At 35.2% G+C, this 14,605-nt stretch overlaps 1 protein-coding gene across 7 annotated transcripts in view; it reads left to right on the forward strand.

Annotated features, from left to right (window-relative positions):
• FTO (FTO alpha-ketoglutarate dependent dioxygenase) overlaps positions 1 to 14,605 on the forward strand; it is a 226,295-nt gene that overhangs the window by 138,794 nt on the left and 72,896 nt on the right. For 2 of the 7 annotated variants that reach the window (XR_014957894.1, XR_014957895.1), the window contains exon 9: positions 2,852 to 2,996. The exons of 4 other annotated variants lie outside the window; for them this stretch is intronic. Coding sequence is in view for 1 of the 3 variants with exons in the window: in XM_085589605.1 (XP_085445731.1) it covers positions 2,852 to 2,933 (82 nt within the window). In the remaining 2 variants the exon portion in view is untranslated. Of the gene's footprint in view, positions 1 to 2,851; positions 6,689 to 14,605 lie in introns of those variants that run through there. One more of the 7 variants, XM_085589605.1, reaches the window with a different exon arrangement.

The raw sequence follows: 14,605 nt of genomic DNA on the forward strand, positions 1-14,605 counted from the left end.
AAAATTAAACCTGTTAGCTGCTGATATCTGGGGGAAATAGAGCTATCTATTGCACATACAGTTTTGCACACGTCAGTTTGCCTATGTGCATAATGAAGCAGTTTTCTCTGTGGAGGACTTGCTGTTCACCTAGGAAATAAGAATATTTCCACATGAATAATTTGCCTTGGTTAATTCTAATACAGCCAGAAGTGGAGCAGAACAATTAGAGAAACTACATTCTGTTTGTGTGATTCAGATTTTCATAGCTCCTTCAGCCTGAAAATTTGTTATATTTAGCAGAATGCAACCTGCCAGGATAATACATGAAACTGAGTACTGTAGCACTGTCCTTAAGAGCTGCCCACTCTGTGAACAAGAGATGGGGCTTCCATGTCTAAAATGAGTTTTTAGCTATACTTGAACAAAGCCCATTGGGTGTCTGTGCACCTTTCATCAGATCCTTTTGCCTCTTTGCCACCAGATTGTTCCAAAATATTCACATGCAGTCATTTACTCTTGTAGGTAAAAAAAAAAAGATAAATTCTTATACTGCCTCCCTTATTTGGTGTTGTCATGGCAGACAGTAGTGTTATTTCTGCAGCTCTTGGGCAGGTAAGATGTATGAGCCATTTGAAGATATGACTTTACCATGAAAACAAAGCAGCACTGGAATTAAGTATAGACCTTAAACACGACAAGATTAAATTAAAAAATTAGGAAATCTGTAAAGAAAGCCAGCCCCACAAGTCTGGGGTAGTTCTGACTGTTCAGATTGCTTTCCATTGTAACAGTAAAGTTCAACTTGATTTATTTTAAGAATACAGGGGTTTTTTCTAATCATATCCCACATATCAAGAGATTTGTAATTGAGCTGCCCCTCATCTGCATCAATACAGTTAAGTCTGGAAAAAGACTGGAATGGGTATCCAGCTGCAAATAATAAGCAAAAGTAAGTAGGCAGGATGACATAAATAACCTAGAATTTATAAGGACACAAGTGCTAATTTCTTTGATCTAGAAAATTATAACATAGGGTAGAGGATTGAGATCTCAGTCTTTCCTGAGAGCTCTTGCTGCAAACAGCAAAGCAACATCTATGGTCTCAAATCAGAGCAAACTCAGTGTTACATCCAGACAAGTTCATATCAGTCTAATACCATGAGGTTTTTAAAGTTCTTAGGTCTAGCTTATTAAATTAGTTAAGGAATAAAATAATAAATGAATCCAGTAGGTATTAGAATTGTTATTATGTCAATGACAACTTGAGGGCTCTGGTTAATAAGATAAAAATAAAGTAGTTTGGTTAAATAAACTTTGAAGCAGAAAGCCTGAAGGCCTCTTGTTATTACCTCATTAACAAGAAATGCCATTAAGTTATTATTATTATTATCCTGTAATGGTTCTCCTTCTTATCACTCTTGCATTCTGATCAGCAGGGATATTTAATGAAATAGCAATAAATTTTAAGAAATTACATGTACCCAACCAAGACTATAAACTAAAAATGGAAATAGAAAGATTTAACTTTTGAACATATACTTTTAAAATGGGGAAAGATTCTGCATGTTCTTACAACAAAGCTTTGGAATGAAAGCAAAAGTTTATGACACATTTTATTAGACCTGTAAATCTGAAAGCTAAGCTGTAGTTTTTAATTTTTATTTTGCCTCCATAACTATTTTTATACCCTCTTTATAGCTGACTGGTCCATATAAGTTCTGCTAGGAGTCTATGCCCCATTAGTCTTATACAATAAAATGTGAACCTGGCTAAAGTAAAACATGATGCCTTAAGAGCAATTAAGAATGGTCTTTTGTAGATAACTGTAACATGAAATACAATCACTGTTTTTATTAATGGATTTGGGAAAAGCAGCTCAGTGATTTATAGCACAGAAAAGGGTTATTTTACATTTTTATTTCTTTTATTTTATGTCTCACTCTTCAGAAAAACCTTTTAAGACTCCTGAAATAACCAAAATTTGTGTTTCTAATGTTTATCATGTTAATGTGGACCTTGGTATCCATTTTATTTAGGTAGTGCTATGATGTCAGCTAAGAAGTGTCCTTTTTTTGCTCTTACTCCATTCCAAAAAGATTTGATTTTGAAAGAAAATCTTGTTGAATGTTTTATAAGAGTGATAAAATGTAAAAGCTATGCATTGTACTTATAAAGGCAGGATTTGAGGAACACAGGCATATTCTGCTGGGCATTGTCTGAACACAAAGCATAGCATTTAATTAACAAATAGTTTCTTTAAGAGTATAAACACAGTTGACACATGTCTTTCTGGTTGTATGATAATTGTTTCTTTGTGATTATTACATTAAGCTTTTAATAACTTGAAGTCTTTAAGATCAGAGTTTAATATGGCTCGAAAAAGAATCAGCACTGTTAAACATGGAGATGTTGTTCTTATGTTTGGCACATTTAGAAAACTTCTATTTGCATTTACATTGTACTAAATATGGTGTTTGCAAGTAAGAAGTGTAAATTTGCCATTGTTGTGGGTGAGGGGAGAAGGACAGAGAAGAAAGAGGAAGGTCTGAAATGAATGGTGTAGTTTCTTATCTCCTTGAGACCATCAAGACTGGCAGTGTTCTGTGTGCTCCTTTGGAGGCCCTGCTGCCCAAAGCCCTGGAAGCTCCTCCTGACAAAGCAGGTGGCTGTCACACACTGTCCTTTACATCCACATCTGTGGGCACTTGTGATGCCTTGAGGCAGCACAATCTTGGTTACACAGAATTAGGAACATGTTTTTAGACTTTGTTCTAGTGTATTGGTATCTCAAATAAGAAAATGATTATTATGTGATAGTAAGTGTTTGGATAAAGGCAGCTCGTCTGGTCTATGAAACCTTTTTCTACAGCAGAGCTGAGTGTAGCTTTAAAAGCCATCAGCATGAGAAGGACCACAGCAGTATTCCTCAGAGGGTGACTGCTGGCATTTAGCACATGCAAGATCAAAATAAAATGTGCCTTGGAAAGAATGGAGTATGGACTCCTTCAGACTAGGTAAGTCTAAATTCTAACTGATTAAACCCAACTAAGTTTCTTGTCTGATATCAACATTTGGAAAAGCAATCAGAATCATGTTAGCTAAACTTCTCTTTGACTAAATATATGTACAGTGTTTATGTACATATGTGTGTGTAGTTTATACATATATATTTGGGGGGAGTGGGTATTTTAGTGTACAAGTGTCTTTTTATGCTCCTGAATGGTAGTAGGGATATGATCACTGGCCTTTGTACTCTTTGTTTCACCTGCTTTAAGAAAGGGCAAGTTTTAAATGAAATTTCTTCTGCAGGATATTCTGCTTCCACAGCTGTGGAAGTACATGATAAAATCAGTAGCCTTATGCTTCTGCACTTACAGTAAAGTGTAGTTGCAAATGAAGCAATTTATTTGATTTGTAAGCACATTCAAATGTTTTGACAACCTTCTAGTTTACACCACAAATTGTGTGTAAGCAGTGATTTCTGGGGTTAAACCTCCTGGCCCAAAACCAAGGGTGGCCTTAACTGTCTTTGAATGCTTGGCCCAAAGTATTATTTGGTAGGGACAAATAGTAGCTGACATACACTGTGCTAGTAATATCCTCTGTCTGCTGTAACAAGATCCTTCCCCAGCCAGTGCAGTGCCCTATTTTTGGGATGTGCTGGCTGGCAGTACAAAGTGGGCAGTTAGTCACCTTGAGTTCCACCCGCTTGACTTTCACTCCCCAGGGGCTCATCAGTCAAAATTCTGTTCATTCTTCAAGATAAGATCTGAAATAAATGTGCCTTTTGAAAACTTGTGTGGTTGCCATAGCCATAGGAATGCAGTCTTCATTTAAAATCAGCAGCACATCAGAGTCACTGCCTGTGTCTTTCAGAAATGTTTCATGGGGTTATCCAGAGTCTAGAGAATGAGAAGGATGTACATTTCCTTAGCTTAGCCTACTTCAGAAAGGTAGCAAAGAAATGTTAGTAATGAGGAACTCAATTCTGTCTTTAGAAAATCTGAATATAATGGCAATAATTTAGATGATAGAATGATCCCCACCAAATTCACACAGGGATGTAAAATTTGAGGAAAAATATTTACCTTGGCATCATACCACAGAAGCATGAATGTATTATGTTGTTGGTTTATAAAGATCATATGCTAGATATTTTTCTTTTCTCTGCATGGCTCTGAATTGAAATGAATGATAATTGTCATTTGCTATAGCCATTTATAAGCATGAATGTAATGCTTCAAGTCAGCTTCCACTTCTAGTGTCAACATGGCCAATTTCCAATGGTTTGTCTATGACTGGTGAAAATGCACTTTTACATGATCTTTCTCTTTCTGCAACTCTCAACATGGTTGGGAGGTCTGGAGGATAATTTTATTATTAATGGGTTTGTGGGGGGATTTTTGCATTAAAGCAATTAAAAACAACTTGCAGAACAAGTCAAACAGTTAAATATGCTCATACAGGCTAAGAAGAATTCTTGAAGACAGTTCAAATTTGGAGACAGGAGTGGCTGTGGCTCAAAGGAGTGTGTGATTACTGTATGGTTACTGCTCATCACAGATGACCACTTCTTTCTTTTTCTGTCTTTTCCTCTTTGCTAAGATAGTTATTAAATAGATTATATAAATCCAAGAATTAGTCTTTTTTTAGCCTTTAGTATTTTAAAACACTTTAGACATTTTTAAAGGACAGTGTACAGTGGAAATACCATGGGTTGCCTTAAACAAAATAATTGCTTTGGTGTCTTAGTAGTAGTATTGACTTGAGAGTGAATAATAATGAGATTTAAGATGTATAAATCCATTCAGGGCCTTTGCTTGAGAATTTGTATTGATGCAGTTCCCATGTTTTTTCACTCTCCCTATCTGTTGTTCAGCCTTTTACCTTCAAAACAGTAGGATTCAGGAATTACCCTTGTTTTGTAGTTTTCTTTGGAATTTGACAATTTTATTAATATTTCCATCATTTGAGTTTCCTAACATGAAGAAATTCATGGATGTGTGTGAGAACATTGCTATTAACAGCAGGGGCTGGAATTTTATTCAGGAGTTTTATAAAGATTTTGTTTATAGCAGGTGCAGAGCTTCAAATACTGTCCAGAATCATAGAGAGCATGTGTATCACATCTCAGATCAAGTGACTAATAATCTTTTGGAAAATTAGATGCATGCTAGAGATCAATTATGTAGAAATGGATGTTGGAGCTGTTCAAGTTTAGAATTCAAATTCTAGATACTTGGTTTCATTGTTTTCCCTTCATGCATGTACCTAGCCAACACCAGCTAATTATTGTGTTTATGGAACATTTGATAAGGTGACTATTCACAAACTAGACAATAAAAACTGTCATCACTACTTTGCATTTTTGCCATTTTCTGTTGGCGTTTAATATATTTTATATATTCTTATGTTTAAGTTTTTATTATAGTATCCCAGAATGATTTTTTCAAGATAACAGAAAATAGAAGAGCATAGGCAGAAATGTAGGATCACTAAATATATTTCTATATTCATTGAGTTTAATTGTATTTTCAATTCTGTTGCTGGGAAATTGTCTGTACTGAAAAAAAAAAAAAAAGGTTTTTTACTCCTTTTGAACAGATAATAGGTAAGTGGAGCTTAGTTTGATTTTCATTTATAGGACCAATAATTGAAATTCATCATTGATGCACAGTAAGACATGCCTTCAGCTCCCTCTATCTCTAATAGATCTCAAATTTACTCTGTGCTAATTGTCACATATGCAACAGCTTTATTTTCAGCCTACTGTATTTTCACTTAAGTGTCTGCCTATGACTGTTGTGTGTGGTGGGGTGATATTTTCAATATTTGCAAGTATAGAGTACTTGGGGTAAAGCTTAATTATTACAATAGTGGTTCATAAAAGACCTATACTTTTATATAGAAAACTAAAAATGTACATTTTACTATCCCCTTAGCTGCTGAATAGAAGAAGCACAAAAATATTTTTTAATCTATTTCTTTCAGGTCTTCGTGTTCTCTGCTAGGAAATCATTTTGCTTTTTGTAATTCCCAGAAGTTACTTTGTGTGACACTCAGGTCTGCACTGCTTGTGCTGAGACACCTAATGTTGTTTATGTTGTCCTCTTAAATACCATAAGTGATATGAAATATGCGCTAAGGACTTCCATAGAGAGAGAAATACTTCCTTAAAATTTAGTTTACACAGGTTTGGGATAAAACAACCCACAGAGCTGTTGTTGAGATCTCATACACAGACATTGTGCCTTCTGTAATTTTTAATTGCTTTTTAAATTATAGACTAGAAGCTGTTTGATGTCTTGAAAAGGGCTGAGTCTTTCTGTGGTTCATGCTCTGGTTTGGGGGTCCTGGCTGAAATTTTATAGTCCTTTCAGGAATTCCCACAGTGAGTTTGGAGGAGTCTCTTCATGAAATGTGAGAAAGCACTAGTTAGCTAAGTGTGCAGAGCAGCTTGTACAGACAGGAGAGTGGATGTCTCCAGCCTCCATGCACAAGGTATATTTAAAATCACATTTACTTACAAGGTAAATGGTATGTTTGCACTACACTAACGTATTATGTTTAATGGATGCTGGAAACACCACTAATAATCAAAGGATTTTTAGTGAGACATATTAGTGCATTGAGGCTGGGTTAAGGTACTCAAGTATGAGCGTTCTTTCAGCAGGAGATATTAAACTTGTGTTCCTTTGTTTAAGGGCAATGTCAGATCATTTTTCAGTAATGCTAGATCTCTTTTTTTTTTTTTTTTTTTTTTTTTTGCTAGGGCAGATAATGTTGTGACAGTATTCAATGCTCTTATTCCCATAAATTACATACTGAATGAAAATGTGTCAAGAGTATCAACTGTTTACTATAAAGGTATATTTGCTCTCCTTACCTGAATCTTCCTATTTCCCTTACAACATTTCTTTGAAAGTAAAATCATTTTGTGTGTTGTCTGTAGAGTATAAAAAAAAGGTACACAGAGGAGAGAATGAAAGAGCATTTCAATTATGTGATAAAGATGCTTATGTCCTTTCTGTAAAAAAAATGAGCTCTGTGTATTTCAGAGTATATTACTAGAGTGGCACACTGAGATCTTTTGTGCATGAAGATCAGTTTAATCTTTGTGTTGTGTTGGACACTGCCTACACTGGCTCTGAAATCTTCTTTTTTGAGGATAAGTTGCTCTGAGTCAAGTGAAAAGGGTACTAAGTATGCAATAATGTTGGTGAAATGGAGTTCTTGGGAGTACTGCATTACCCCTCCTTGTGAACTTTTCGTAGTTTGATTTTCTAGCAGAAAAACCAAGAGCTGAAAGATGGCTCGGTCCCACTGATTATGTGCAGGCTTTATCTCTCAGCTGCTGGCCCCTGAAGCCTCGTGCAGACACTGGGGATGTTCTCTGGACCACAAGGTCTTGGCTTGGCTGCCCCGGAGCGCGACTGCTCTCGTGTTAGAGCACACCCAGCCTGTGTTGGGGCATCCAGCAGAGACACATCTCCCTTCTAAATCAAATTAAGCTTCTTCTGGGCATCTGCTTTTTATCATCAAGATTTTTAAACTGCTAACACTCATTACCATGAACAAAGTTGTCTTACTGGAGGACTAAGTAGCTACATATGGGTTTCCTATGCTTTGGACATGAATTTCCATGCTGCACCTACATGCCTTTGAGGAAAGAGGCATTGTATTGATCTGCTTGGGCTCGTGTTTGTTTAATTACTGCATGTGCTTTGAAGAAATGAAAATTTCCTGTGATTGAAATGATGAAGTTAGGGAGACTTCTTTACCTCAATTGTAAAATTCATTTGTGAGAGCTACCTGCTAAAAGGGTTAAGCAGGACCGGCTGAGAAAGCTACAAGAAAGCATTTATTTTTGTTTGTCCTCTTCAAGTCCTGTTGAAAACATACTAGAAAAAAATATGTAAAGAAATAAGAGTCTGTGTTGTTCTTAATAAATATAAAGTCAAGTTTAAATATGTTATATGGAAGTTAGAGTAAGTAAAAAGATAATCAGTGTAAGGAAATGAATAAAAACTGACATTTATATTTGCATCATTCTGCTTTAAAATAAATATGTGAAAATCAACATGAGGCTGTACAGATCTTAAGATCAATGAAACCCAGTAATGAAGCAGCACACTTGTTTACAGCTCAAGTGTTAAAGTCAGATGGCTGAAGGAGTTAAACACCTGAAGCAAGGCTGCCAAACTGCTAAGCTGGCTTTTGGCAGCAGTGGCAGCCTGAAGAGAGTTTTCCCTTCATTATGGTTCACTGACTAATTCATTCAAAGCTGAGAAACCAATTGAGAGTTGAAAATGCACGAAAGCTTCTTTTCCTGTTCTAACCTTTATATATATTGGTATGCAAGAAGACTTGAGCTGCAGATTTTAAATGCTTGCTGGTCATGAAAGACAATGAATTAGGATTTTTTTTTCATAATATATCCAATGCATTAAGTTTTATTTTAATTGAAAAACAACTATTCAAGAAATTATTGTATTGTATATTTTCAACTTTTTCTAAAGGCAAATCTAAATAATATTTTTTATCACTTTTACTGAATATTTAAATAGTAATTATTTCCAAAGTAGTAAAATATATACAATTAGCTAAATAAGTATTTATTATGTAGAATTGACCAAATACATTTCTATCAAGTACAGTAATATTGAATTGTGAACCAATTTTGTTTAATAGTTACTAGTCAATTAGCAGTATTTTTGTAAGCAAATGACTGAAAGTTTTAATTAGCATTCCTTGCTTCTTACAAATAATCCTTTCTTTTGGTTCTTCCATTTCTGTTTACTCCGTTGTTCCTCTAAAGCTATCCTTTCATGACAAAATATAAGGTTTGTGTGTCAGAACTTGAGCATTTATAGATATCAATAACTGGTTTATGAAAGTATCTCAGGTTTGGCTATTTGAAAATAAATACTTCTTTAGAGAGGCTAGAAGTCATATATGTTTTGCTAAATTATATTTTTTAACCAGATCTTTTTTATTCTGCCTACACTTGTAAAGGCAAGGAAGAAGTCTCATGTATCTTCTCAAATTCAATTTAAGCCCACTGCCAAATTTGTTGAATATGTTTGAGAAATTTGGGATATACTTTTGGATAAACAGATGGACTTAGAGAGAATTGAATTACAGGAAATACTCAGTTTGCAGTTTTAATTTTAGTTATTCCTTACCTTTTGATTCGAGCAGTTAGACATAAGTTAGAATACTTTTAATCTAATATCTACTTTCGGCTGTGATCTTTAGCTACCTAAACAAAGACTTAGAGCAGTGTTCATAGGAATGCACCAGGTATTGGTTGATTAAGATTTAAAAGGTTTTTGTAGTTGTTTTTTTAAGAGAGGATTGCAATTGTAGATAAATATTTTCCAGCTTGTTAAGCTCTATTTCATCCCTCTATAATTTCAAGTTTCATAACCTTTCCCTCTTATTTGAAGAAATATTTTGTATATGAAAAGATCATGTCAAAACTTAGTCCTACCCTTCATCAGGCTTTTTAAAATCTGAGTTAGAATTCTGTTTCTAAGATAAACACATTTGGATCAGAAAGATTTTCAACTAGCTAGTATTCATTTTGGCTGAGAGTTCAAGCAACATCTTTAATCATATTTTTGTTGATTATTTATTAGCATCTGTGGGAAATCAAAGGACAGACAACCTAAAATACATTTTCCGTAAGATACATCATGAATCAGAAGCTGTAGCAAAGAATTTCTAGGATATGCCTTTCATGTACTTATAAGAACTGATTGAGAGATAAAATATACATCTTTAGTGTGTGTATAACATGCAGATGAAGGCTGACCCAAAAATGGAAGGCACCAATATCTGGCTGGAGTAGGATTTGTATTTCATTACCAGAGTAAGAAAATGAGCTGTGGGAGAAAACAGTATTTCTGTTCTGTTCCTTGTCATCTGAAGGACAGTGGTTATCACTAATGCAAAACATCAAAGAAAATTGGCCTAAAAGTGCACATTATGAAGATATTGTCTACCTCTGGCAATCTTGCAAAATGTGTTTCCATAATTGACATGTACTTGTATGGGGTAGTAATAAAATCTAATATCATCCCATTATATCTGTGAGACCCCTATCAACTTTTAACAGTCATTGTTATGTAATTTTGAATTATGACAGTCAAAGATTGACCTTAGTACTGACATTAGCAAGAGAACAATAGTCTCTTCTTGGATGATAAATACTCTATGCATTTTATTGCACACATCAGTGGTAGGAAAAAAAAAATCAGTTAATAGAAAATATGATTTTGTAAAACTAATTCTACGTTTTGAATCTGCTGCTGAAAAAAAATCATTCTAAGATTTTTACAACTTTAGTAACCTACATTTCATTCCAGAAGCTCCATGGCCAGGGAGAAGCACCATTGTCTAACAGAATGAGTAATAGACATTAACCCCATTTCTAGCTGCCAGGTCAGGTCTCTTGAGTTTTTCTCACTACTTCAGCTTGCAGGGGATTTGTCTCCTTCCTGCCTTCCCTTCCCCAAGTCCTTCTTGGGGAAAATTTTCTTCTCTAGTAACTGAGTACCTATCATCAGTGATGTAAAGTTTTGCTGCAATAATTTGTTGATAAAAACAGAGCAGGCAGAATTTTCATCATCAAATACTCTGCCAGGATGCTGAGAGAAGGATTGAAACATTGAAAAAGTGATGTGTTCCCCTAGCAAAAATGCTAGAGAAAAATAAATGGTGAGCAGATTGATGCCAACTTTGTGGTGGAATGTGGATTTGTTTCCAAAATATATTGACAGTTTAATAAAAATAATTTAAATATGGAATTGTATCATTAAAGCAAATTATTTTTTCTCATCCTTGTTTCCAGTGTGAGTAGAAAATACATTTTTCTCTGTGTATACCAGTTTGGCAGTAGAAATAATTATTGGTTTTCCCCTCCAACACAGGATAATAGAAACCAAAAGACAAATATAAAATTTTTATAAAATCAATAATATAACATGTTCTTCATTTTTTATTGGAAAGCAATCAAATATCTTGTTACAAGAATATTTTTCTTCTGCAAAATACATTGAGCTTTTTTTTTCAAAAAGCTCTTTCTTATTGGAGGAGGTCATGATTAATTTAAATCTTTGGTTTTTCTTGTGAAGGTTTCCAAAGGGCAGAGTCTGCTGGAGCATTAAAGCAGAGGTTTAGTGCTGTATTTGGAATTGGGTGGTATTTGGCAGTCTGAATATCAGTGCTGCCAAATATAATATAATTCAAACACCACTAATAGTTTCTACTTAGCCATATGCGCGATTTTGTAAATGTCTATGGAAATTGTGCAATACTCTTTTTTTTGGGATTATCTAGGCAAGCACAAACTGTGTCCTCATTCTCCATCCTAAGGCAAGATTGCCAAAGAAGAGAAGAGACCATAGGCAGAGGACAGCATGGCTTTTATTTTGAGGGCTTGTGTCATCTTCAGTATAGAAGTTCTATCTATCCAAAAATAAGTTCACTACCTTGTGCTTCATTTTCATCCAATGAGCCAAGTCCTTGAGGAAAGCATCAGCTCTTCATTAGAAAATTAATTAAGAATAATTTAAGAATAAATTAAGTACAGCCCCATATTTGCATGCCTTTGTCAAGAAGGTGAGAGAAACCACTGCAGTTTATTTCACTTGCATCTTAAAGTGAGAGCAAAGCCTGCTATGTTTTCTCCTGCCCTTTTCATAAATATTTCTTTTATTTTCTTTATTGAAGTGATTTAAGGACACTTGGGACTAAGAATTTTTTTTTTTGTTAAGAGTCATTATTTAGTTTCTAGATGTATTGGTGAGGAAACAAAGATTACCTTGTTCATAAGGGAATTGATGCCCCAGGTTAATGTCCAGGTGTTCTTTCAACTGATGGCTGAGACTAATTTCTTCCTGGCCCTCTGGTAACCAGCTGAAGCAGAGCCCAGCTGGTATATCTTCACTCTTGCATACCAACATCTTTCACTGATTCACAGATTTCCTTATATCCTTAGTACTTCCTCTACTATTTAACAATCTTTGAACAGTAGCTTGAAGATCAATGCTGTTTTGCCTTGCAATGGCCACATCTGAACCAAGGAAGGAATATTCATATTTTTTTTAAATCATAATCTCATAATGATCCTTGTAAGCTCCTTTTGTCAAAAGGTCATAAATTTGAGAACTCATCAAAGGTTTGCTAAAGAAATACTTAACATTGAATATTATCTGGTTTGAATCTTGTGAGTTTGGATGGCATTTCAGCAGATAATGCTACAAAGAGTTCCTAATATGTTTAAATCAAACGTTCAGTCTCTTATTTTCTCACATATACACAAGCAAACTAATTTACTGCCACCTGTCAAAGTTCACAATTTGAGTCAGATTTTGCCTGCTACACATAGACTATGTCAATCTAAAAATACACTGAGCATCAGAGACATCTGATGTTCTTTAATTGCACTCTGAATTTTCGGGTGCATATATTGTGTGCTGAATTTTTAAGCTTCCTTGCAAGGTTTACAGTTTTTCTGCGTTCACCATTTGGTATGTGCTCCTTGAACAAGGGAGGTAGTAAATGTTAGATTGGAGCAGGTGAGGGGACAGCAAAAGGGATGCCATCAGTTTTAATTGCATTTTAGAAAAGAGTATGCTTACCCTGAGGGTATGAGGAAAGTGGAAGCTTCAGCATTGGAGTTTCTCGTGGGAAAAGATGACAAGCAAAATTATCTTTGCAGGTGCTGTTGACCAGTGCAGTAGGAAGAAGGCAGTTTACTATCTGTGTGGTGGAAAATGTATGATGGGAGTGCACAGAATAGAGAGAAATACATTTAACCTCATGCTGTAAACACCAGCTTGAGGAAATAGACTCTGAAGTCCTTTGTCAGGGCAAACCAGCAGAGTCACGAGGGATTCACTGAAATAAAATTGCTTCAGAGTTTTCATATGAGCCAGGATAAAACTCCACAGTTCTAAGTGCTGCTCAGCACTACTGTAGAGGTGTGATGTTACTTGGCTGTATGTAATTGAATATACAGGCTACGTATATTTGGACATTAGACCAAATTGAATTCAGAGTGAATTACACGTAACTGCAACACCTATGAAGGGACTGGTGATTAAGATGTGGAAAGAGAAGGAAGTCCTTATTCACCAGAATGTCCCTATAACACCATGTCTTACTTTCACACAGTCATTCAAGCCTTTTCCATCCCTGACAGCACAAGAAAGATTAAATTTAAATACTGACTACTGAAGAAGGGGAAAGTGGAAGCTACTTATAATGGTTTGTGGAAAGGATTCTTGTCTGAACAGCTCTTTTGCGAGAACTTCTGAAATTATTCCTTTTGTGTTGTCTGTAAAAACTAAAGTGCGGTTCAGTGAGTTATGTTAATTCTCTCAGGTTTGTGTACAGTATCTTCTGGGGATTATTCAGTTTCACAAGGACTTTCACACCATAACTGCATGTTCTAATTATATAATCACACATTTTCACCATTTATGTCATTAAGCATAATTGCACTTGCCACGTGAACATGCAGTGATAGAGCAAAAATTACTTTTAGAAAAATGATACAACATAATCTTAAAAAAAAGCATTAAATATGTAAGACATACTTACCAAAAGATAGTATATACTAGAGGCTAAAAGCTCCCATGATGCACAAATATATGCAAAATCTGTTTTCTTATGCAAGTGCTTGTGAAACATTTGCCTTAATTTGGGTGCGGTTTTTGTTGTTAAACTCATCTAATGTCTGTGCTACCTAGAGATAATACTGGTTGTTGAGAACTGTAATTCTGAATGTAGGCAGTATACCTTTCTGTATGGATTCTACCATCCTATTTAGCTAAGGAAATATGATCTAAATAGCTTGACAGTTTTACAGGACTTGAGTTACAGAAAAACATGGTGCAAGAGTTAGTGTGGCACAAATCTGCAAGTGGTGCCCTCCATTCTGACCCTGGTGTGGTATTGTCAGTGGGAGTTGTTCCACTGCTGGTGGAACAACAATATTTTGGATGAGACTAAAGTTCTGTCTGTGAGGTATTGTGAAGATTCCTAGCATATATTGCACAAGCACTCTAGGAGGAGAAGAGCCTTGGTCTTAATGGCTATGCAGATATGCTGTGCACTCAGACTCATTCCCCAGACATTTTCATTGGGACCCCAATTTATCTTTTCCTAGAACTGTTGATTTGTGTTAAACAGCTGTTGCCTTTTATTCAGACCTGGCTGGAGTTCAGCAATTTACCTGAAATTGTGAAGGTAGTCTAAGACAACTCATCAAAGGCTCAGCAAAAACAGTTTCTTAATGGGAAGTAATTTTCCAATCACCATATAACAGAGCTGTAATAATACATTGGAGTATCCTTTGATGTAGCTTAAGGCATATAGTTGCCTAATAAGAATGCCTAATTGTGTAGGTTTCATTGTACACAGATGAGGAACAATTTTCAATAGCTTCTAAGGTATTATAAGGTACTTTTGACTGAAATTTAAATTCAAGATTATATCGTATAATGAAAATGGAGACATACTGCATTAGCATAATTATATCTCTCAAGTTGTAAATATTTATATAACAATACTGCAAAGACCAAATATAGTTATGTGCTTTTATTCCAGTTGG

The sequence above is a fragment of the Lonchura striata genome, chromosome 11 (genome assembly GCF_050655825.1).
Source record: "Lonchura striata isolate lonStrDom1 chromosome 11, ASM5065582v1, whole genome shotgun sequence".
NCBI classification, from domain to species: Eukaryota; Metazoa; Chordata; class Aves; order Passeriformes; family Estrildidae; genus Lonchura; species Lonchura striata.